At 42.5% G+C, this 22,141-nt stretch overlaps 1 protein-coding gene across 11 annotated transcripts in view; it reads left to right on the top strand.

Moving 5' to 3' along the window:
* The window catches only part of STIM1 (stromal interaction molecule 1), a 248,022-nt gene that overhangs the window by 69,165 nt on the left and 156,716 nt on the right, over positions 1-22,141 (top strand). Inside the window, exon 1 of one of the 11 annotated variants that reach the window (XM_070074520.1) lies at positions 17,307-17,857. The exons of the other annotated variants lie outside the window; for them this stretch is intronic. Coding sequence (XP_069930621.1) covers positions 17,770-17,857 — 88 coding nt within the window. The 5' untranslated portion in view covers positions 17,307-17,769. Of the gene's footprint in view, positions 1-17,306; positions 17,858-22,141 lie in introns of those variants that run through there. 11 annotated transcript variants of the gene reach the window in all.

Here is a 22,141-nt window from a genome sequence, read left to right as displayed (position 1 = left end):
ACAGGGCCGGGGAGTAAGGCCTTAATTAGCTAGGGACTCCTGGAGCAAAGCCACTTGGAAGTGTATTACCTCAGCTCCTTGGTGGAACTGGCTCCTTCTCCTAGTGACAGAAAATAAATCCTCCCTCCTTTTATAGCTTGTAGATTTAAAAAAAAATTATTTATTTGAAAGTCAGAGTACACAGAGAGAGAAGGAGAGGCAAAGAGAGAGAGAGAGAGAGAGAGACCTTCTGTCTGCTGGTTCACTCCCCAGTTGGTCACAACAGCCAGAGAGGCACTGATCTGAAGCCAGGAGCCAGGAGCTTCTTCCAGGTCTCCCACATGGGTGCAGGGGCCTACGGATGTGGGCCATCTTCTACTGCTTTCCCAGGCCATAGCAGAGGGCTGGATCGGAAGTGGAGCATCTGGAACTTGAACTGGCGCCCATATGGGATGCTGGCACTGCAGGCGATAGCTTTATGGGCTATGCCACAACGCTGGCCCAAGTTTGTAGACTTTTGAGAGATTAGTCTTCTCCCTTGAGCTTCAAGACACTTCTCAGGGTGGTTTAAGGCTGATTATAAAAACCAGAGAGGTAGAATGGCAAAAATCCCTTCCATCTGTGTATAGTGCGTTTTAGTCACTGAAGCACATTTTATTAATTTATCCTGGACCAGCAGTCTTGTGAGTTGTACATGAGGAAATTGAAATTCAGAGAGGAGAAGCAGTTAACTAACATCTTAGTTAATTAGACTCTGAATTTCCAGACTGTTGTTCTTTCTACATGTATTTGTAGCTCATGGGGAAAGGAGAATGGTAAATAAAATGAAATAAATTTATGTGCCAACTATATTTATTTGTTTGTAAGGCAGGGTTATAGAGAGTGAGGTGAGGCAGAGAGAGATCTTCCACCTGCTAGTTCACTCCCCAAATGGCCACAATGGCCAGAGCTTGATCAAGTTGAATTCAGGAGCCAGGAGCTTCATCTGGGTCTCCCATGTGGGTACAGGGGCCCAAGCACTAGGACCATCTGCTGCTGCTTTCCCAGGTGCATTAGCAGGGAGCTGGATTGCAACTGGAGCAGTCAGGACACAAATCGGTGCCCATATAGGATTCTGGCACTGTAGGCTTGTCGCTTTACTCATTATGCCACAGTGACAGCCCTGTTCCATCACTATTTTGTTTTATTTTTTTTTATTTATTTGAAAGAGTTACAGAGAGAGGTAGAGACAGAGAGAGAGGTCTTCCATCTGCTGGTTCACTTCCCAGGTGGCCTCAATGGCTAGAGCTGCGCTGATCTGAAACCAGGAGCCAGGAACTTCTTCTGGGTCTCCCATGTGGGTGCAGGGCCCAAGGACTGGGGCCATCTTCTACTGCTTTCCCAGGTGATAGCAGAGAGCTGGATCAGAAGTGGAGCAGCTGGGACTAGAACTGGCACCCATATGTGATTCTGGCACTTCAGGCCAGGGTTTTAACCCGCTGCACCAGAGCGCTGGCCCCTCCATCACTGGATTAAAGTGATGAGGATGTAGTGATGGAAAACCAAGACACTGCCTCACAGAGTTTAATCTATTGGAAATGATTATATGATGTGAGTGTGGAAGTGTATGTTGCAGTGTGAGACTTTAGTGGTCAAGAGAAGACGAACTCTATATGAGTCACTATTATCTAGTAGACTTCTTGGAGACAATGAGACTTAACCAGTACCTGAAACTCTGTTTAGTGTTTATGTACTACAGAAGTTCAGGGGGCATATGGATTGTGAAAATGACCTGAATGCAGATAGGAGTGATCATGGAGAATGAAATGCTCAAGAGAAGGTGGTATCCATGGGACACTGCTGAGGGGGCTGTTTACCTGGCAGCTGAAGGTAGGATTGCTGGGGGGAGAACTGCAACCAAGAACAGAGGGAGGTGTTGGGCAGATGGCAATTGATATTGTGAGTAGAGTCAAAGGAGCATAAGTGAGTAGACCTGTGGGAGCTAACTGGTTTCCTGCCACCCACATGGGAGACTGGGGTTCCGGCTCCCAGTTTTGGTCCAGCCCAGACGTGGCCATCAGGTATTTTGGGAGTGAACTAGGGGTGGCAGTGTGCTCTCTCTTTATTTCTCCCTCTCAGAAAGATAAAAATTAAAGAGTAAAACTATGAGTGATGGAGGGACTCAACAGCTAAGTATGTTTACATGTGATTTACAAGTTCTTACTATGTGTCAGCTGCTATTCTTAGCATTTTTAATACCAAGCCTAATCATCCTTATTATTAGCTTATTTTGTATTAGCTTATTTAATCATTTAGCCTTTTAATTTTTTATTTATGGAAAGTCGATATAGATAGATAGAGAGATCTTCTACTCTCTGGTTCACTCCACAAATGCTTGCAGCATCCGGAGCTGGGCCAGGCTGAAGCCATGAGTCTTGGACTCCGTCCAAATCTCCCACATGCGTGGCAGGGAGCCGAATACTTGAGCCGTTACTGCTGCCTGTCTGGATGTGTATTAGCAGGAAACTGGAATCAGAAGTGGAGCAGGGTCTCATACTGGAGCACTCTGATTTGAGATGCAAGCATCCTAAGTAGTATATTAACCACTGTGCCAAACACCTGCCCACTTGATCAATCTTTTATTTTATTTTTTAAATATTTATTTATTTATTTTAAAGTCAGAGTTACATAGAGGGAGAGACAAAGATCTTCCATCTGCTGTTTCACTCCTCAGATGGCCACAATGGCCAATGCTGGGCCAGACTGAAGCCTGGAACCAGGAGCTTCATCTGGATCTCCCATGTGGGTGGCAGGGGCCCAAACACTTGGGTCATCTGCTGCTGCTTTTCCTAGGCCACTAGCAGAAAGCTGGATTGGAAGTGGAGCAGCTGGGACATAAACTACTGCCCATATTGGATGCGGGTATTTCAGGTGATTACTTTACTCACTACGCCACAAAGCTGGCCCCTTGTTTAATCTTTATACCAACCTGATGAGAGTAGGTATTGTTATTTCACCATTTTACAGACAAGAAAACTGAGGTCCAGAAAACTAAAATAGCTTGCTCAAACTTACATGATTACCAAGTGGTAGAGCTGGGATTCAGGCCCAAGTGATATATTTCCCGAGCCTTTGCTTTTTATCGCCATGCTATACACTTTCAGGCATTGAGAAGCAATCATAGATTTGTGCCTAGTGAAACAACTTGTAAATGGTGAGTGCAGGGCAGTTTCCCAAGGGGTGAATTGACGGCAAGAAGATCAGCCACAAGCTATTGCAGTAATCATCCTGATTGCTTTTGAAGGTGTATAAAGGTCTTAGAGTTATTTCACAAATTCCTTCCTGCAGTGGGTCTGGCAGTTGCCAGTCTTCCTGGTAATCTCAAGCCATTTTAGAAATCATTTTCCAGAGAATTTTAATCTTAAGGAAGCTCTCCTCTCTCTACTAAACAGACTGCTCCAGGGAGAGGGACCCCAGGAGACAGGTCAGGAGTGGCTCCTCTCGGGTCAGAGCCCAAGCAGCATCTGGAAGCATTTGCAAGAGGAGAAGTTGAGACTCCCTGTTGCTATTAGAGTTAGTCCTTCTGATACAGGGCAAGTGTTTCCTGTTAGGATGTATAGTTTGGTTGCTCATCTTGAGAAGCTGGGCAAATGGCTGAGTATAAAGTTCTGAATGATATAGTCCCTGTCCATGAGCAACTCACAGATGACTGAGAAGATAAGCACGTGAGCAAGTAAATGCAATAACAGCCCCGCAGTGCTACAATAGAGGAACACAAAAGTGTACTGGCAGATAGAAGAAGGGAGTCTTACTGCTTTGCAAGAAAGGGGCAGGGAGGGCATCAAAGCTGTTTACACTGGATCTTTAAGTTTGATCTGTTAACTGATCTTTAATTCTGGGCAGTTTGAGTTTAGATGTGCATGGCATATTCTGAGATTGGTGAATTGTTCCTCAAACTGGAGTTGGTTGTAGGAAGCAGCGTGAGATTGTATTTTAGGACAAAGAACTTAAATCCTATTGTAACTGAGAATATTACTATGGATATTTAAGATAGGGAGTGCTGTCGTAGGAGTGGTGTTTTATTTTATTTTTTAAAAGATTTTATTTATTTATTTGAGAGAGAGAGTTACATAGAGAGGGAGAATCAGAGAAAGGTCTTCCATCTGCTGGTTCACTCCCCAGATGGCTGCAGTTGCTGGAACTGGGCTGATCTGAAGCCAGGAGATTTTTCTGGGTCTGCCACATGGGTGCAGGTCCCAGGCACTTGGGCCATCTTCCACTGCTTTCTCAGGCCGTAAGCAGAGAGTTGAATTGGAAGAAGAGCAGCTGGGACACGAACTGGCACCCATATGGGATGTTGGTGCTGCAGGTGGAGGCTTAGCCTATTGCGCCACAGTGTTGGCCCCCTTTATTTGTTTTTTTAAAGATTATATATTTGAAACGTAGAGTCTCTCTCTCTCTCTCTCTCTCTCTCTCTCTCTCTCACACACACACGTACACATCGAGGGAGAGGGAGAGAGAGAAAGAACATGTGTGCGCACATGCTGGTTTGGGAAAGTTAGTTTTGGTTTTGAGGTTATTATGGGTGACATTCATGAGAAAGTTTATTTGGTACTTGAGGGAGAAGATGCTTGTTTTGGAGCTCCTGAGAGATAGTGATACAGATACATGAATGGTGACATCTAAGTGGTAGTGAAAATTATAGAAGTAGATGAGGTTACCTTAGTAAAATCTATAAAATGGGGAAAGGAAGGGAGTTGAGTCCATGGAACTCTGATATATATAGACAGCAAAGTTAGGGAGCCTGAGGAGGAGCAATCAGAGAGGTAGGAGAAAGTACTGTTTGGGAAGCCAAGAATTAGGAGAGTTTCTAAAAGAAGGCAATAGTAGCCCTAACTCAAAGTCTCTGATGACCTCGGTGACAACAGTTTCAGTGGCAGAGTGGGGCTGGAAGCTAGACTGCTATGGCTTAGGAGAAAGTATGAAGTGAGGAGCTGGAAGCAATGGAAGATTTTTCTTCTGAGAAATACAATGGTAAGGGAAAGAAGGAAAGAGGGTGGTATTTTGAAGAGGAGACAAGGAAGCAAGTTCAAAGATTATGTTTTTTTCACAGTTAATGCTGTGGAATGGAGACTGGAGCAGATACAGGTTGAGGAGAGCAGAGATGGAGAAATGTGGCCAGTGAGGTTGCCGTGTCTCTGAATATTCCATGTTACTGTGGGAGCCCTGAACTGGGCTACTCTGCTGAAGTCTAGAGTCATTAGTGTTGGGTAGACAAGGGAGACCTTGTCCTTAATAATAGGTCATCAGAGCACCATTTATTGAGTAACCTCTGCATGCCAGCCATTTTACTAGGGACAGATAGAGATGTTAGATCAATTTCTAATGCTTGCCACAAATCCTGGGAGTGAGTATTGTCATCATTTTCTATATGCAGCTGGTTAATTGTGGAGCCAGTTTCAGTCAGGGCTGCGGAACTCCCAGGTGTGCACTTGCTACTTCACAGTGCTCTACTCTGTTAGGAGCTCAACATGAGACTCTAAAATGTGCCTTTGAAAGGGGCAGGGATGGATGGCCTAGAGGGACAAAGGCAAAATTCTAGAACTGGTGCTAGCCTGGAGGAAACATGACAGTTCCTGGCATGAGGGCTGCAGGTCTTGGTCTTTGCTTGATCTGCCTTCTTTCTGCTTGGCTGCTGGCTCTGGTGGCATAGGCTTTCACTTTATTTTTTCCATCTTTCTGTGACTTCTTACCAGTGCCTCTGAGGTTCTACCTGCTGCTGTTTGTGGACTCTTTACAGCCTCTGAGCCTAGAAGAGCTTTTCCTTTAGACAAACTCCTTCTGAGGAATTGCTGGGCTGTCGGATGGCACTCTTCTTGGGCATCTGGCACATGGTTCACATCTTCCTGAAAAGTGTGTGTGTTTTTTTTTAAGATTTATTTATTTGAAAGTCAGAGTTACAGAAAGAGAGAGAAAGACAGAGACAGAGACACACACACACACACACAGAGAGAGAGAAAGAGAGAGAGAGAGAGAGATCTTCTATCTGCTCTTTCACTCCCCAAATGGCCGTGATGGCCAGGGGCTTCCTATGGGTCTCCCATGTGGTTGCAGGGGCCCAAGCATTTGAGCCATATTCCGCTGTTTTCCCAGGTGCATTAATAGGGAGCTGGATTGAAAGTGGAGCAGTCAGGACTCAAACTGGTGCCCATGTGGGGTGCTGGTGCTGTAGGCCATGGTTTAATCCACTCTTCAATAGTGCTGGCCCCTGTGTAAAGCTCTTTATGTGTTTACTTAAATTTTATTTCAGTTAGTTTTTTTTTTTAATTTAAAAATTTTCTCTAGATCCTTTAGAAGTATTATGGTTCCCTTGGCTATGAGCTCTACTGGGACAGTACCTGTGTTTGATCCCTGCCGTAAACCTTGTGCTGAACACAGTGCTCAGCTTCACGGACAGGAGAATGAACAGATGCCTTACCCTTCATAAAATAACTGTCGTGTAAGGTTGGTACTATTAGCCTAATCATATATGCTTATAAAATTCAGGTTAAAAGCTCATGGATCTAGTAAATAACTGATAGAAGATTCAAATGCAAGTCTAACATTAAAATTGGTGTCTTTGCCAATTACACCACAGTGCTTTTGCTTATCTGATATTTTCTTTAAAATTTGAAAGGAAGGAAGTGAGCAGGAGTGCAAGAGAAGAAAGTGAAATTTTCTTGAGGCGTGGGATGAGTTTAGAACTTGAGCACTGGGGCCAGTGCCATGGCGTAGCGGGTTAAGCCGCTGCTTGTCGTGCTGGCATCCCATATGGGTACTGCTTCAAGTCTCGGCTGCTCTGCTTCCTATCCAGCTCTCTGTTATGGCCTGGGAAAGCAGTGGAGGATTGCCCAGGTCCTTGGGCCCCTGCACCTATGTGGGAGACCCGCAAGAGGCTTCTGGCTCCTGGCTTCGGATTGGCATAGCTCCAGCCGTTGCGGCCAATTGAGGAGTGAACCAGTGGATGGAAGACCTTTCTCTCTGCCTCTCCTTCTCTCTCTGTGTAACTCTGACCTTCAAGTAAATAAATAAATCTTTAAAAAAAAAAGAAGAAGAAGTTGAGCACTGAAGTTTAATAGTCTATAACACCTTAAGAAAAAATGGATTATAATAGCAGTTACTATTCATTCAGGACTTCATTTATTGAGTATCTCCTAGCATTCATAGGCTACTTTCATATTTTTAAATATTATCTATTGACAGATCGCAAATTTGTGTTTGCAGCTGAGACTTTTTCCTTGACTTTTATATATGTATATATAATCTCTCCCTTGACATTTTGGGTGTCAAACAGGCATTTTAAACTTAAATGCACACTTCGATTGAATTTGTCAGCAAACTCTGTTCTACCTCTGAAACATAACGAAAATTCAGACACTTGTCATCACCTCTGCTCTTACTACCATGATCCCAGTTACCACTGTCTCTTGCCTGGTGAGATAATAGTCCCTTAACTGGTTTCCCTGCTTTTGCTGTTGCCTGATGACAGTTTGTTCTAAACAAAGCCAGAGCAATCCTCACAAAATGTAAACCTAAATCTTAGAGCTCTTCTGTGCAGAATTGTGCAATGGCTTCACATTGTCTCTGAGAGAAAAAGTAAAGTCCTTCAGGTGGTCTGCAAGTTCATAGGTGACTTGGCTTCTAGTTACCTGTCTTATCCTCACCTCCTCTCCATCTGTTCACACTGCTCCATCGCCCTTCTTGTTTTTTGATGTGACGAATATACTCCTGCCTCAGGCCTTTCTTCCTTCTTTCCTTAAATCTCCACATGGCTCATTGCCTTATTTTCTTTAGATCTTTTATTCAAGTGTTGTCTGCTCAGTGAAGCTTTCTCCAATTATTCTATTTAGAAAAAGCTACCTCTCCCCCACAGCACACTGAAACATTAAAAAAAAAAAAAAAAGATTTATTTACTTGAAAGGCAGAGTTAGAGAGTAAAGGAGAGACAAACAGAGAAATCTCCCCTCCACTCGTTCACTCCCCAAATGGCTACAGTGGCTGGTGCTGGACTGGGCCAAAGTTGGGAGCCAGGAGCTTTTTCTGGATCTTCCACATGGGTGGCAGGGGCCCAAACACGTGGGCCATCTTCTGCTGCTTTCCCAGGTATGTGAACCAGGAGCTGGATCAGAAATGGAGCAGCCGGAACTCGAACCTGAGTACATATGGGATGCTGGTGTTGCAAGCAGTGTCTTGACTTGCTGCACCACAGTGCCAGCCCCGTGCAACTTTTTTTTCCCCATTTATCGCCACAGGACATACTTTGTCAGGATGTCTACCTGTGTCTATTCCCTGATAGTTCCTTTAGAGCAGCAGTTTTTGTTCATTGCTGAATCATCAGTGCCTACAATTCTGACATAGTATATATTAGTAAGTGTTTTTGAATAAATTAACAAATGAATGAAAACCTATTTTATGCCAAATATATTTCTAGGTACTATATATATATATAATATATATATATATATATATATATATATATACTTTTATTCACAATAACCCTGTGGGATAGTACTGTTCTTCCCATTTTACAAATGAGAAAGTTTACTGCCTAAGACTGCATGGTTAGAAAGTTGTAAAGCATAGGTTAGTCCCTCTTAAAACATTGTCAAGTTCAAATAGAATGTTATAAAAGGACAGCATATAAATGTTATTGCTTTGCTGCCAAATGGAATGTATAAATCACAGACCTAGGAACCAGAAGAAAACCAAAGTCTGAATATCCTGAGTTGGACTCACTTGGGAACATATTGATATTTGTGACTTTGCTGCATCTGAAAACCTAGAATACACCTGGAAAAAGGCCTTTGTGTGGGATCTGCCGGTATACTATTTGAGACACATTTACCTTTTTTTTTTTTTAATACAGAAAGAGGAATTTTATGATGACTTAGAAATTTCTCTCTCCCTGCCCCTCCTAAGGGAAATCTTCTTTCCCTAGTTTAGGATAGTATTAGGGTTACTTAAGGCCAGTTGCTTCATACCACTTTCCTTTCCTCAGGCTTAGTGTTGGCCAAGGCCAGAGTGCAGACCATCCCCAGAGGATGCTGGGGTGTGACTCTCTCTATGATGTAGTGTAGTGACTGAGGAGGTCAAGGCCAGAGCTGTTCCCCAAGTCAGATAAAACTTAGGTCAGTGATGTCTCCAGGGTAAAATGAGATGAGTTCAAATGCCAACCTAATAGAGGTAGGTCATCCCCGGACTCTGTCAGGAAGAAGGAGAGGAAGAATAAGATCACTATCCAACCCCTTAAATGACTAGAATGTGGTTGTAGTATATTTACCGCCTAAGACCCAGGTACCAATAACTTTGCGGTGAGATGCCTGGCAAAGTACTAGGCTTATAAAAAACCCAGACAGAGGGAGCAGAAATAGATGTATTCAAGACAAGATTATTCTCACTAGCCTGACAGAAGTACAAGATTAAGAGGTGAGAAAAAGTCATCCTGTCCTGTTAGAAAGTCAGTGACACAACCAGAGAATGATGCATAGTGAAGCATGGGTCAGAGTGGTCCCCAGAGTGAAATGAGAGTGGGATCAGGGCCATTCCCAGGGAATAATCAACATAGGATGCGAACTTTCCCCAGGGCAAGATAGGCCTGAGAGAAATGTGTATAGAGTGATGACATGATTCCCAGGGTGAGAGAGACAGAGAAAAAGACGCAGCCTGTTTGAGCAGCCATGGATAGGAAGGGAAGCACAATGAAAAGAAAGAATTTTGGGGCAACCTATGTGAATGATGAGGCTGAAGGAACAAGTGGATGCCTGGTTACAGAGAACCTCATATGTCTTGCTAAGGCTTTGAGACTTGGTTCTCAGTCTGATGTCCCTGGAATTCCATGATCTGGGATCTGCATTATTGTTTTTTCAGCAAACACTTCTCTGTGCTTTTACTCATGCTTTCATTTTGCTTCTGATGTCTTCCTATCTTTTTCTCACCTTTCAGTTCTCATCTTCAGTGTCAACACTTTTTAAAGCTTTCTTTAGTTTCTCTGCCCACAGCCAGTCTATTCTACTCTAATTCTCTACTATTACACTTTATATGTCTCCTTGTTGATTATATCATTCTATTGTGGTTGCTTTGTGAGTCTATGATTGTCATGAGAGATTTGAAGTTTCTTGAAGGCAAGAACTCTGTTTTGTTTTTTTCTGTATTCTTGTTGCTCAGACAGATCTCATTGTTTTGTTTTTATTTTTTAAGTGTAGTTTTAAAAATTTTGTTTGAAAGGGAAAGAAAGAGAAGGAGCCAGTGAGAGAGAGCCCACAACAGTCAGTACTCTGGACCTTAACTCAGGTCTCCGACATGGCTGGAAGGGACTTAGATACTTGACCCATCATTTGATGCCTCCCAGTGTGCATTAGCAGGAAGATAGACTCAAAAGCAGGGATGGTACTTAATCCCAGCTGACAGGGAATGCAGGTGTCCTAACTGTATCTTAACTGCGTACCTATTGCCCCACCTCTTTTCTGTTTTTTTTTTTTGAGCAACTTTTATTTCTACTATAAACAGTCACAAAAGGCAAACAAATAGACTATGTTGGTGTTAGAGTAGTGAGAATAACATGGGACGTTTATCCACAACTGTCTTTCTTTCCTTTTTTTCCCCCATGCTAGTCAGTAGGTTCCACTGAATGATAACTGCAAACCTCAGGGTAGCTGGGCCTGGGAATAAGTTCTTTGTTACAAAAGAGACTGTTAGTTGTCTTTGCCAGTATTGACTGTCTCATTCTTTCTTTGTGATAGGATGTCGGATTTTAGCAGAGTGCGTAGCTGCTGGCTCTCTGCAAGGAAGTGTGGTTATGTGTTGGAGTTCTAACCAGTGGGATCTAAGTAGAAATGTGTGTGTTGTCTCTAGACCACGTCCTTAAAATGAATATGTAATGTGTCCCTTACTGTGTACTGCTTTCTGCTATCTGGGAGATGGTGAGAGCCACAGCACTTTTTTTGGTCCCAGAGATGGAAGCCTCCTGTTGAGTGAGGATGGCAAAGTTCTATTCTCAATTTTAGACTGCTGACTACTAAATAATTTTTTAAAGAAGAAGATTTATTTGTTTATTTGAAAGGGAAAGGGGAAAAGGAGAAGGAGGGAGGGAGGGAGAAAGATAGAAAGAGAGAGAGAGAAAGAGTTAGAGAGAGAGAGAGAGAGATATTCCATCCACTGGTTCACTCCTCAGATATCCTCAAAAGCCAGGGCTGGACTAGACTGAAACCATGAACCAGGAATCCATCTGGATCTCTCATGTGTGTGGCAGGGGACTGAGCACTTGAGCTATTGTCCTCTGCCTTCCCAGGTGCATTAGCAGGGAGCTCAATCAGAAGTGGAGAAGTTGGGACTCAAATCAACACTTCGATATGGGATGCTGGCATTGCAAGTGGCTGCTTAGGCCCCACTGCTAAACTATTATATGAGAGAGAAATAAACTTCTCTTTGATTTAATATACTATATTTAGGGTCCTCAAATAACAGTAGTTTTACCTGCACCCCAGTATAATGAGGCATTAGGTTGTTGCAGTATCAAGTTGCTTTTTGCTGCTGTTACTGGGCATCTCTGAATCAGCTTGACAGTTTCTTGCCTTGCCTTACTTCTTGTCACTAATTCCTGAAGCCCAAATGAGTCTTTGAATTTTTCTATACTTAAAAAATTTTTTGGAGCTGGTATTGTGGTGTAGCAGGTAAAGCCACTGCCTGCAAGGCCAGCATCCCATATGGGTGCTAGTTTGTGTCCTGGCTGCTCCACTTCTGATCCAGCTCCTTGCTAATGGCCTGGGAAATCAAGGAGAAGATGGCCCAAATATCTGTGTCCCTGCCACCCAGGTGGGAGACCCAGATGGAGCTCCTGGCTCCTGGTTTCTGTCTGGTCCATCACAGGCCATCTGGGGAGTGAATCAGTGGATGGAATCTCTCTCTATGTAACTCTGACGTTCAAATAAATAAATCTAAAAAAAGTGTTGATGTGAAATTCATGTAACATAAAATTAACTGTTTAAAATTGGTACCATTCAGTGGCATTTAATACATTTACAGTGTTGTACAACTACCATATTTAGTTCCCAAACATTTTTCTCTCTCCAAAGGAAAACCCCTTGTCTTCTAAGCAGTTTCTCATTTCTTTATTGCCCTGACAGTCATGAACAGAACTTACTTATCCTGGATATTTTGTATAAATCATACCATATGTGACTTTTTGCATTTGACTTTTTTTAAAAAAGATTTAATTATTTGAGTCAGAGTTACAGAGAGGCAGAGGCAGAGGCAGAGGCAGAGGCAGAGATGAGAGAGAGAGAGAGAGAGAGAGAGAGAGAGATCTTCCATCCTCTGGTTCACTCGCCAGATGGCCACAATGACCAGGGCTGGACAGGCTGAAGCAAGGAGCCAGTGTTTCATCTGGATCTCTCATGTGGGTGGCAGGGGCCCAAACACTTGGACTATCTTTTTTTTTTTTTTTTTTTAAGATTTATTTATTTATTTGAAAGTCAGAGTTACACAGATAGAGAAAGTAGAGAAGGAGAGGCAGAGAGAGAGAGGTCTTCCATCCAATGGTTCACTCCCCAATTGGCCACAACGGCTGGAGCTGCGCTGATCCGAAGCCAGGAGCCAGGAGCTTCTTCCGGGTCTCCCATGTGGGTGCAGGGGCCCAAGGACTTGGGCCATCTTCCACTGCTTTCTCAGGCCATAACAGAAATCTGGATCGGAAGTGGAGCAGCCGGGACTAGAACCAGCGCCCATATGTGATGCTGGCGCTTCAGGCTAGGGTGTTAACCTACTGCGCCACAGCGCTGGCCCCTCTTGGACTATCTTCTGCTGCTTTTCCCAGACACATTAGCAGGGAGCTGGATCAGAAGTGGAACAGCCAGAACAACAATCAGTGCCCTCCTGGGATGCCTGCATTGCAGGCAGTGGATTTACTTGCTACACCATAACACCAGTCATTGTGGATGATTTCTTTAATTTGGCATAATGTTTTGGAGATTCATCTACGTTTAGTGGGTATTAGTACTTTATTTTTAAAATGATTTTTATGGTAATATATAACACAGTTTGCCATTTTGTCATTTATAAGTGTACCATTCAATGGCAGTAGTTATGTTCATTGTTGTGTAACCAGCACCACTAATTCCAAAACTTTTTCATCATCCCAAACAGAAATTCTGTACCTGTTAAGCAATAATTGCCTATTCCCCCAAGCCCTTGTTAACTTCTGCTCTACTTTCTATCTCTGTGAATTTGCCTGTTCTTCATGCACAGTACAGAAAAGTGGAATCATGCAATATTTGTCCTTTTGTGTCTGGTTTATTTCACTTAATATTTCAAGGTTCATCCATGTTGTAGCATATATCAGAAAACTGCATTTCTGTTTATAGCTGAATTGTGAGGGTACTTAAAATAGTTTGTGGAAAACGGGATAAAAGATAAGTTGATTTTGATGTAATACATTTTTTTAAAAAGATTTATTTATTTATTTGTTTGAAAGGGAGAGTGATAGAGAAAGAGAGAGAGTTGGGATCTTCCATCCACTGGTTCACTCCACCAATGGCCAGTGATGGTTCAGGCCAAAGCCAAGATCCTGGAGCCCATTTGGGTCTCCCATGTGGGTACTTGGGCCCCCTTTACCTGCTTTCCCAAGTACATTAAGGGGAGCTGGATTGGAAGCAGAGCAGCCAGGACTTGAACTGGTGCTCTGAACTGATGCAAAAATTTTTGAAGTCCATGTGTGTGTGTGCGCACACACAAGTATATATACCACATTGTGTTCAGACATTCATCCATTGATGGGCACTTGAGCTGTTTCTACATTTTAACTGTTGTAAATACTGCTGTTATGGGCATGCTTGTACTTGTACTTGTTTGAGTATCTGTTTTCAGTTCTTTTGATTGTATACTCAGAAGTGGAATTATGGAGTCATATGGTAACTTTTTGAGGAACCACCCAAATGTTTTCAACAGTGGCTACCCCATTTTACAATCCGTCAGCAACGTGAAGTGTTCTGATTTCTGCACATCTTTGCCAATACTTGTTATTTTTATTTTTTTGTTTGTTTATAATTATAGCCATCCTAGTGGGTGTGTAGTAGCATCTCATTGTGGTTTGGTTTATGTTTCCCTAGTGACTAATGATGTTAAGCATCTTTTCATTTGCTTGTTGGCCATTTGTATATCTTCTGAAGAAATTTCTATTGAGGTCTTTTGCCTATTTAAAATTAGGTTGTCTTTGTTGCTAAGATGTTAAAATTCTTCATGTATTTGTAATTTGCAAGTATTCTCTCCCATTTATAGGTTTTCACTTTCCTTATAATGTTCTTTGACACACAATAATTTTTTTTAAACTTTTAATTAATGAATATAAATTTCCAAAATACAGCTTATGGATTACAATGGCTTCCCCCCCATAACGTCCCTCCCACTCACAACCCTCCCCTTTCCCACTCCCTCTCCCCTTCCATTCACATCAAGATTCATTTTCGATTCTCTTTATATACAGAAGATCAGTTTAGCATACAGTAAGTAAAGATTTCAACAGTTTGCTCCCACACAGAAACATAAAGTGAAAAATACTGTTTGAATACTAGTTATAGCATTAAATCTCAATGTACAGCACACTAAGGACAAAGATCCTACATGAGGAGTAAGTGCACAGTGACTCCTGTTGTTGACTTAACAAATTGACACTCTTGTTTATGGCATCAGTAATCACCCTAGGCTCTTGTCATGAGTTGCCAAGGCTATGGAAGCCCCCTGAGTTCACTGACTCTGATAATTTTTAGACAAGGCCATGGTCAAAGTGGAAGTTCTCTCCTCCCTTCAGAGAAAGGTACCTACTTCTTTGATGACCCATTCTTTCCACTGGGATCTCACTCGAGGAGATCTTTCATTTAGGTTTTTTTTTCCCCCCAGAGTGTCTTGGCTTTCCATGCCTGAAATACTCTCATGGGCTTTTTAGCCAGATCCGCATGCCTTAAGGGCTGATTCTGAGGCCAGAGTGCTGTTTAGGACATGTGCCATTCTATGGGTCTGCTGTGTATCTCACTTCCCATGTTGGATCGTTCTCTCCCTTTTTTATTCTATCAGCTAGTATTTGCAGACACTGTTCTTGTTTCTGTGATCCCTTTGGTTCTTAGTCCTATCATTATGATCAATTGTGAACTGAAATTGATCACTGGGACTAGTGAGATGGCATTGGTACATGCCACCTTGATGGGATTGAATTGGAATCCCCTGGTATGTTTCTAACTCTACCGTTTGAGGTAAGTCAGCTTGAGCATGTCCCGAATTGCACATCTCTTCCCTCTCTTCCCACTCTTACATTTACCAGCGATCACTTTTCAGTTAAGTTTCAGCACTTAAGAATAATTGTGTATTGATTATAGTATTCAACCAAAAGTATTAAGTAGAACAAACAAAAAAAAATACTAAGAGGGATAACATATCAAGTTGCTCATCAACAGTCAGGGTGAGGACTGATCAAGTCACCGTTTCTCATAGTGTACATTTCACTTTAACAGGTTTCCTTTTTGGGACACACAATAATTTTACACTTATGGAGCCCAGTTTATCTTTTTTTTTTCTTTTATTGCTCAGGTTTTTGGTGTCATGTCTAATAAGGCATCGTCAAAGCCAAGATCACAAGGTTTTACCCCTTGTGTTTTCCTCTAAGAGTTATGGTTTTATAGTTATGGTTTTAGCAAAAATATTTAGGCCATTGATCCATTTTGAATTAATTTTCTAATATAATGCGATTTCATGTACTTTTAAATCCTTGAATATACGCTGTTGAAGTTTTCTAACTCAGTAATAATTTTTAGGTGTTGAAATCCCCAGTAGATACACAACAGGTGGTTTGATTATGTTTTGGTTGCTGTTGAATCAAGTGAAGAATCTTACCATAAATGTGTCCTTTTTTTAAAGATTTATTTATTTATTTGAAAGAGTTACACACACACACACACACACACACAGAGAGAGAGAGAGAGAGAGAGAGAGAGAGAATCTTCCACCTGCTGGTTCACTCCCCAATTGGCCGCTATGGCTGGAGCTGCGCCAACATGAAACCAAGAGCCAGTAGCCAGGAGCTTCTTCTGAGTCTCCCATGTGGGTACAAGGGCCCAAGGAATTGGGCCATGTTCTACTGCTTTCTCAGGCCATGGCAGAGAGCTGGATCAGAACAGGAGCAGCCAGGACTTGAACCAGCACCCATATGGGAAGCCAGCACTGCAGGCGGTGGCCTTACCCACTATACCACAGCGCTGCCCCCATAAGTGTGTCTTAAGACACTGCTTCTTCCTCAGATACTAAGGACTAGATTGAAAGTAAGGCCACTGACTTTCAGGACTGCCAGTCCATTGAGTGACATACCCTTTTGTATTTATAGTGGAATGCTGTGCCATGGTCTTTTCTGTGTCTCAGCCTGTTAGGAGAGGGAGCAGGAGGAAACCTGAATGAAACTAGGCAAAGCTGATAGGGGTCAAGGGAACAGTGTAGTCAGGTAGCAAGTCCGTCCTGAACCTAGCCAGTTGCCAGCCCTACGGATGGCTTGCTGCGAACTGTGCAAAGCAGTAATGAGTAGCGAAAAGATATAATTTGGAGACAGAAGCCGTATTTTAATTTGGATGACTTATCCAGGTCACATCTTTGATTCTGAATGTCTTCATGTGAGTGCTGATTTCATCGACTTGTTTTTGTTTTTTAAGATCAGATGAGGCTATTAATGGGAAAGTGATTTGGAAACTATAAAATGCTATATGCACATTTGAGAATGTGATGGAAAATAAGAACACTGAGTTTTCTGGGAACTTTTTGTTTTTTTTTTTTAATTTGACATGTAGAGTTACAGACAGTGAGAGAGAGAGAGAGAGAATGAAAGGTCTTCCATCCAATGGTTCACTTCCCAAATGGCTGCAACGGCCTAAGCTATGCCGATCTGAAGCCAGGAGCCAGGTGCCTCTTTCCTGGTCTCCCATGTAGGTGCAGGGGCCCAAGCACTTGGGCCATCCTTCACTGCTTTCCCAGGCCACAGCAGAGAGCTGGACTGGAAGAGGAGAAGCCGGGACTAGAACTGGTGCCCATATGGGATGCTGGCGCCGCAGGCGGAGGATTAACCTAATGCTCCACGGCGCCGGCCCCATCTGGGAACGTTTTAAAAAAATTTATTTAATGTATATTAACTTATGCATTTCATATATACAAATTTAGGAACATAATAATTCTTTCCACCCTATCCTCCCTCTTGGGAACTTTTTTTTAAAGTTCTTCTAACTTCAAAAAAAGGTTTGAAGTTGATTAATTAAATGCCTGGTTTTCAGTTTTGCTTTTGAAATAATTTTGCATTTGTTGTGACTCTTTTGCAAGTGATAGAACTATACCTCACACTGAATTAAGCAAGAGAGGGACTTTATTGACAGAAGTAACCAAAAAGCCTGAAGTAGATGTGCTTTTAGATCTAGCCAGGTACAGGGAGTTTAATGGCATCGTTAGGAACCACTCTGTCTCCATTTTTGCCTGTGCTTTACTCTTATTATCACTGTTTAGGAAGATTCCTTCCAATTAGTGGCAAAGAAAGATATCAGATTTGAATATACAGCTTAACCATTTATTGAAATATAAAATAGTGGTGACTGTACCACTGCTGAAAGTTAGTAATTCCTTCCCAGATTTTCTGGCAGTCATGAATATGATTTTTCTTGGGCAGTGTGCCCACCCTAACTTAATCACTGTGGATAGGAGAATGCTGGCCTTTCATTGTTTAACAGAGTTATATTCTATTTATGGAACTCAGGGCTCATGGTCAGCTTCCCTAGAACTATGTGGATTGAGAGCAGGGAAGGGAGTGGTTCTTTAAGGGAAGAAAATCAAGGTGTATTTTCTGAAGGTAGGGTTTGGGAGAAGGGAAATAGTTTAAATTCATATATACCCACTGTATAATTGAACAACTTTTTTTTGTAAAAAGAAGTATGTGTCCAATATATAAATCTAACAAAAGTAGAACTAATTGAGGAAGAAGATATTGTTGAGGAAACTGGGCAAGGGGGTAGGTAGAGAGGAAGAGTCTGCTAGACAGTCTATCTAATAGATATTTGATGGAGGTGGTATAGTGCTTGAATCCTTTATCCTACATGTCTAGGTTTTTGTAGTAGAGCTTTTGTTTCCTTTCCAATCAGGTAAAAGGAGGTAAGTATATCTCCAACATGGGTGCAGGGGTCCAAGCACTTGGGCCATCTTCCACTGCTTTTCCAGGTGCATCAGCAGGGAACTGGATCAGAAGTGGAGGAGCCGGGTCTTGAACTGGCATCCATAATGGATGCCTTTGCGTTCTATGCTATCATGCCAGCCCCCAAATTTCCCTTTTTAAAAGAAGCCATGAGTCTTTCTGTTTTGAATAGGAACTCAAAGAGAACAGGAAGCAGTTGTTTTGCAATGTATTGGTTAATGTGAATGATGAAATATATTTGTATCCTGAGCATTTGCAAGATCTCTATTTGCTAGAGTGTATAAAACTATGAGTTGAGTTCTGCATGGTAAATTGGGTGAGGGTGAAAGCTGCCCTAACACACCAGCCCGTTCACCAGGCGGTCACTAACCATTAATTTTTAAAGATTGAGATAAAATTAACATAACATAAAATTTGACCTTTTCTTTTTTTAAAAAAAGATTATTTATTTGAGAGGCAAAATTACAGACAGGGACAGGAAGAGACAGAGAAGGAGGTTTTCCATCTGCTGGTTCACTTGCTAAATGGCCACAATGGCCGGAGCTAAGCTGATTAGAAGCCAGGAGCCAGGAGCTTCTTCCGTGTCTCCCATGTGGGTTCAGGGGCCCAAGCACTTGGGCCATGTTCTGCTGCCTTCCTAGGCCGTTAACAGGGAGCTGGATCTGAAGTGGAGCAGATGGGACTCAAACTGGTGACCATATGGATGCTGGTGCTCCAGGCCAGGGCTTTAACAAACCTCTACGCCACAGCTTTGGCTGTGTGATATTATTAAATTGTGGTTTTAATTTGTGTTTCTTCAGTTACCAATACAGTAAAGTATCTTTTCATATATACCTGAAAATTATATGTTATGTGTATATAAATAGGTAGGGGATGGTGTTGTGGCATAGTGGGTTAAGTTGCCACCTACGATGTTGACATCTCATATGGATGCTGGGGTTCAAATCCCAGCTGTTCTACTTCCAATTCAGCTCCCTGCTAATGCGCCTGGGAAAGCAGCAGAATATGGCCCAAGTGCTTAAGCCCCTGCTACCCACATGGGAGACCCATGAAGCTTCTCATTCCTGATTTGGACCTGGCACAGCCCTGACCATTTTGGTCATTTGTGGAGTAAACGAGAGGATGGAAGATCAATTGATTTATCTATCACTCTCTCTCTCTCTCTCTCTCTCTCTGTAATTGCCTTTCAAATAAGTAAATAATTCCTTAAAGAAGATGAATTTCATATATAAATTTTTTTTAAAAATAATATTAATATATTAAATGTATTTATTATTTTTGGAAGTATTCAAATTTTTTGCCTAATTTTCTTTTCTTTTTTTAAGAAGATTTATTTATGGGGCTGACGCTGTGGCGCAGCGGGTTAACGCCCTGTCCTGAAGTGCCGGCATCCCATATGGGCGCCGGTTCGAGTCCTGGCTGCTCCACTTTCCATCCAGCTCTCTGCTATGGCCTGGGAAAGCAGTAGAAGATGACCCAAGTTCTTGGGCCCCTGCACCCATGTAGGAGACCTGGAAGAAGCTCCTGACTTTGGATCAGCGCAGTTCTGGCTGTTGCGGCCATCTGGGGAGTGAACCATCGGATGGAAGACCTCTCTCTGTCTCTCTCTGCTTCTCTTCTCTTTCTATGTAACTCTGACTTTCAAGTAAAAAATAAATAAATCTTTAAAAAAAAAAGATATATTTATTTGAAAGACAGAGTTACAGAGAGAGAGAGAGAGAGAGAAAGACACAAACAGAGAGGTCTTCCATCCGATAGTTCACTCCCCAGTTGGCTGCAATGGCCAGAGCTGAGCCTATTCAAAGCCAGGAGTCAGGAGCTTCTTCCAGATCTCCCCCATGGGTGCAGGGGCCCAAGCACTTGGGCCATCTTCTACTGCTTTCCCAGGCCATAGCAGAGAGCTGGATTGGAAGAGGAGCAGCTAGGACTTAAACTGGAAACCATATGGGTTGCCAGTGCTGCAGGAGGCTTAGCTTACTATACTACAGCGCTGTCCTCTAGTGCTACTTCTTTAATATTCAATATTTAATATATTCTTACTCAGAATCCTTTTTAAATTCCAGTTAAAATAGCTGCTTTAACAGTGGTTATACTTAAGTAGCTTTCCCGTAAAACATTTTTCTATTTATTATTAAAAAATAAAATCTTATTCTAATTTAAGCTATTTTTTCTCTTTTATCATTTTCCTTTAATGGCCTTTAAAAGACAATTCCCTATGTTACACAATATAGCCAGTAGCCATAACTGGCTCATGGAAGAAAACTTGTGTATTAAGTTTATAGAAAAATTTTGCATGCTTCCTAATTTGTAATATTTTTTAATCTTAAACAATGCTTATATATATATATATATATATATTCTACTAGCACTCACTTACAAATAAATGCAGTTTTATTATTTTTCTTTTCTCTTTTTTAAAAGAATTTTAATATATTAGATTCTTAGGGTTACAGCAAGTGCATGATAATTTTTTTGTTTTTTGGCCAGGCAGTTAGACAGTGAGAGAGAGAGAGACAGAGAGAGAGTTATAGACAGTGACAGAGAGAAAGGTCTTCTGTCCGTTGGTTCACTCCCCTAATGGCCACTATGGCTGGCACTACGCTGATCCGAAGCCAGGAGCCAGATACTTCCTCCCGGTCTCCCATGTGGGTGTAGGGACCCAAGCACGTGGGCCATCCTCCACTGCCTTCCCGGGCCACAGCAGAGAGCTGGACTGGAAGAGGAGCAACCAGGACAGAATCCGGCACCCCAACTGGGACTAGAACCCGGGGTGCCGGTGCCACAGGTGGAGGATTAGCCAAGTGAGCCATGGCGCCGGCCAGCAAGTGCATGATAATTACTACAACATAATTCTCATGTAATGTGATATTAGTACAAAGAGAACATATTCCACATAGTTCATAGAGGGGCCTTCATCATGGCACAGCAGGTTAAGCTGCTGCTTGAGATCTGCATCCCATATTGGGGCACTGGTTTGAGTCCTGGGTATTCCACTTCTCTCTCTCTCTCTTTATGATTTATTTTATTTATTTGAAAGGCAGAGTTACAGAGAGGTGCAGAGAGAGAGAGAGAGAGAGAGAGAGGTCTTCCATCCGCTTGTTCACTCCCCAGATGGCTGCAACAGCTGGAGCTACGCTGATCCAAAGCCAGGAGCCAGGAGCTTCCTTCGGGTCTCCCACGTGCGTGCAGGCGCCCAAGGTCTTGAGCCATCCTCCACTGCCTTCCCAGGCCACAGTAGAGAGCTGGATAGGAAGTGGAGCAACCAGGACAGAAACCGGCGCCCATATGGGATGCCCGCACTGCAGGCTGCGGCTTTACCTGCTACACCACAGCACTGGCCCCTTATTTAAGGTTTATTAATTTATTTGAAAGGCAGAATGACAAAGAAAGAGACCTTGCATCCTCTAGTTCACTGCTCAAAGGCCTGCAACAGTGAGGACTATACTAGGTTGAAGCCAAGTTCCTGGAACTTCACTTGGAGCTCCCAAATAGATGGCAGGAACCCAAGGACTTGGGCCGTCATCTGATGCCTTGTAGCAGGAAGCTGGATTAGAAAAGTAGCACAGAATCCTGATTTAATATATCAAGTTACAATAAAGATGCCTCTCATTGTTAATAAGCAATGTAGTGGCCGGTGCTGTGGCATAGTGGTTAAAGCCACCACCTGCAGTGCCGGTATCCAATATGGGTGCTGATTCAGGTCCCAGCTGCTCCATTTATGATCCAGCTCTCTGCTAGGACCTGGGAAAGCAGTAGAAGATGGCCCAAGTTCTTGGACCCCTGTACTCCTGGCTGGCTCCTGACTTTAGATCGGTAAAGCTCTGGCTATTGCAGCCATCTGGGGAGTGAACCAGCAGATGGAAGACCTCTCTCTCTGTAACTCTGCCTTTCAAGTAAATAAATTTTAAAAATATAATAATAAATGTAAATCCATATTCTAAGTAG

The sequence above is a fragment of the Oryctolagus cuniculus genome, chromosome 1 (genome assembly GCF_964237555.1).
Source record: "Oryctolagus cuniculus chromosome 1, mOryCun1.1, whole genome shotgun sequence".
Lineage (NCBI taxonomy): Eukaryota > Metazoa > Chordata > Mammalia > Lagomorpha > Leporidae > Oryctolagus > Oryctolagus cuniculus.
Note: the sequence above shows the minus strand (reverse complement) of the source record. Positions and strands in the feature narration are given on the sequence as shown.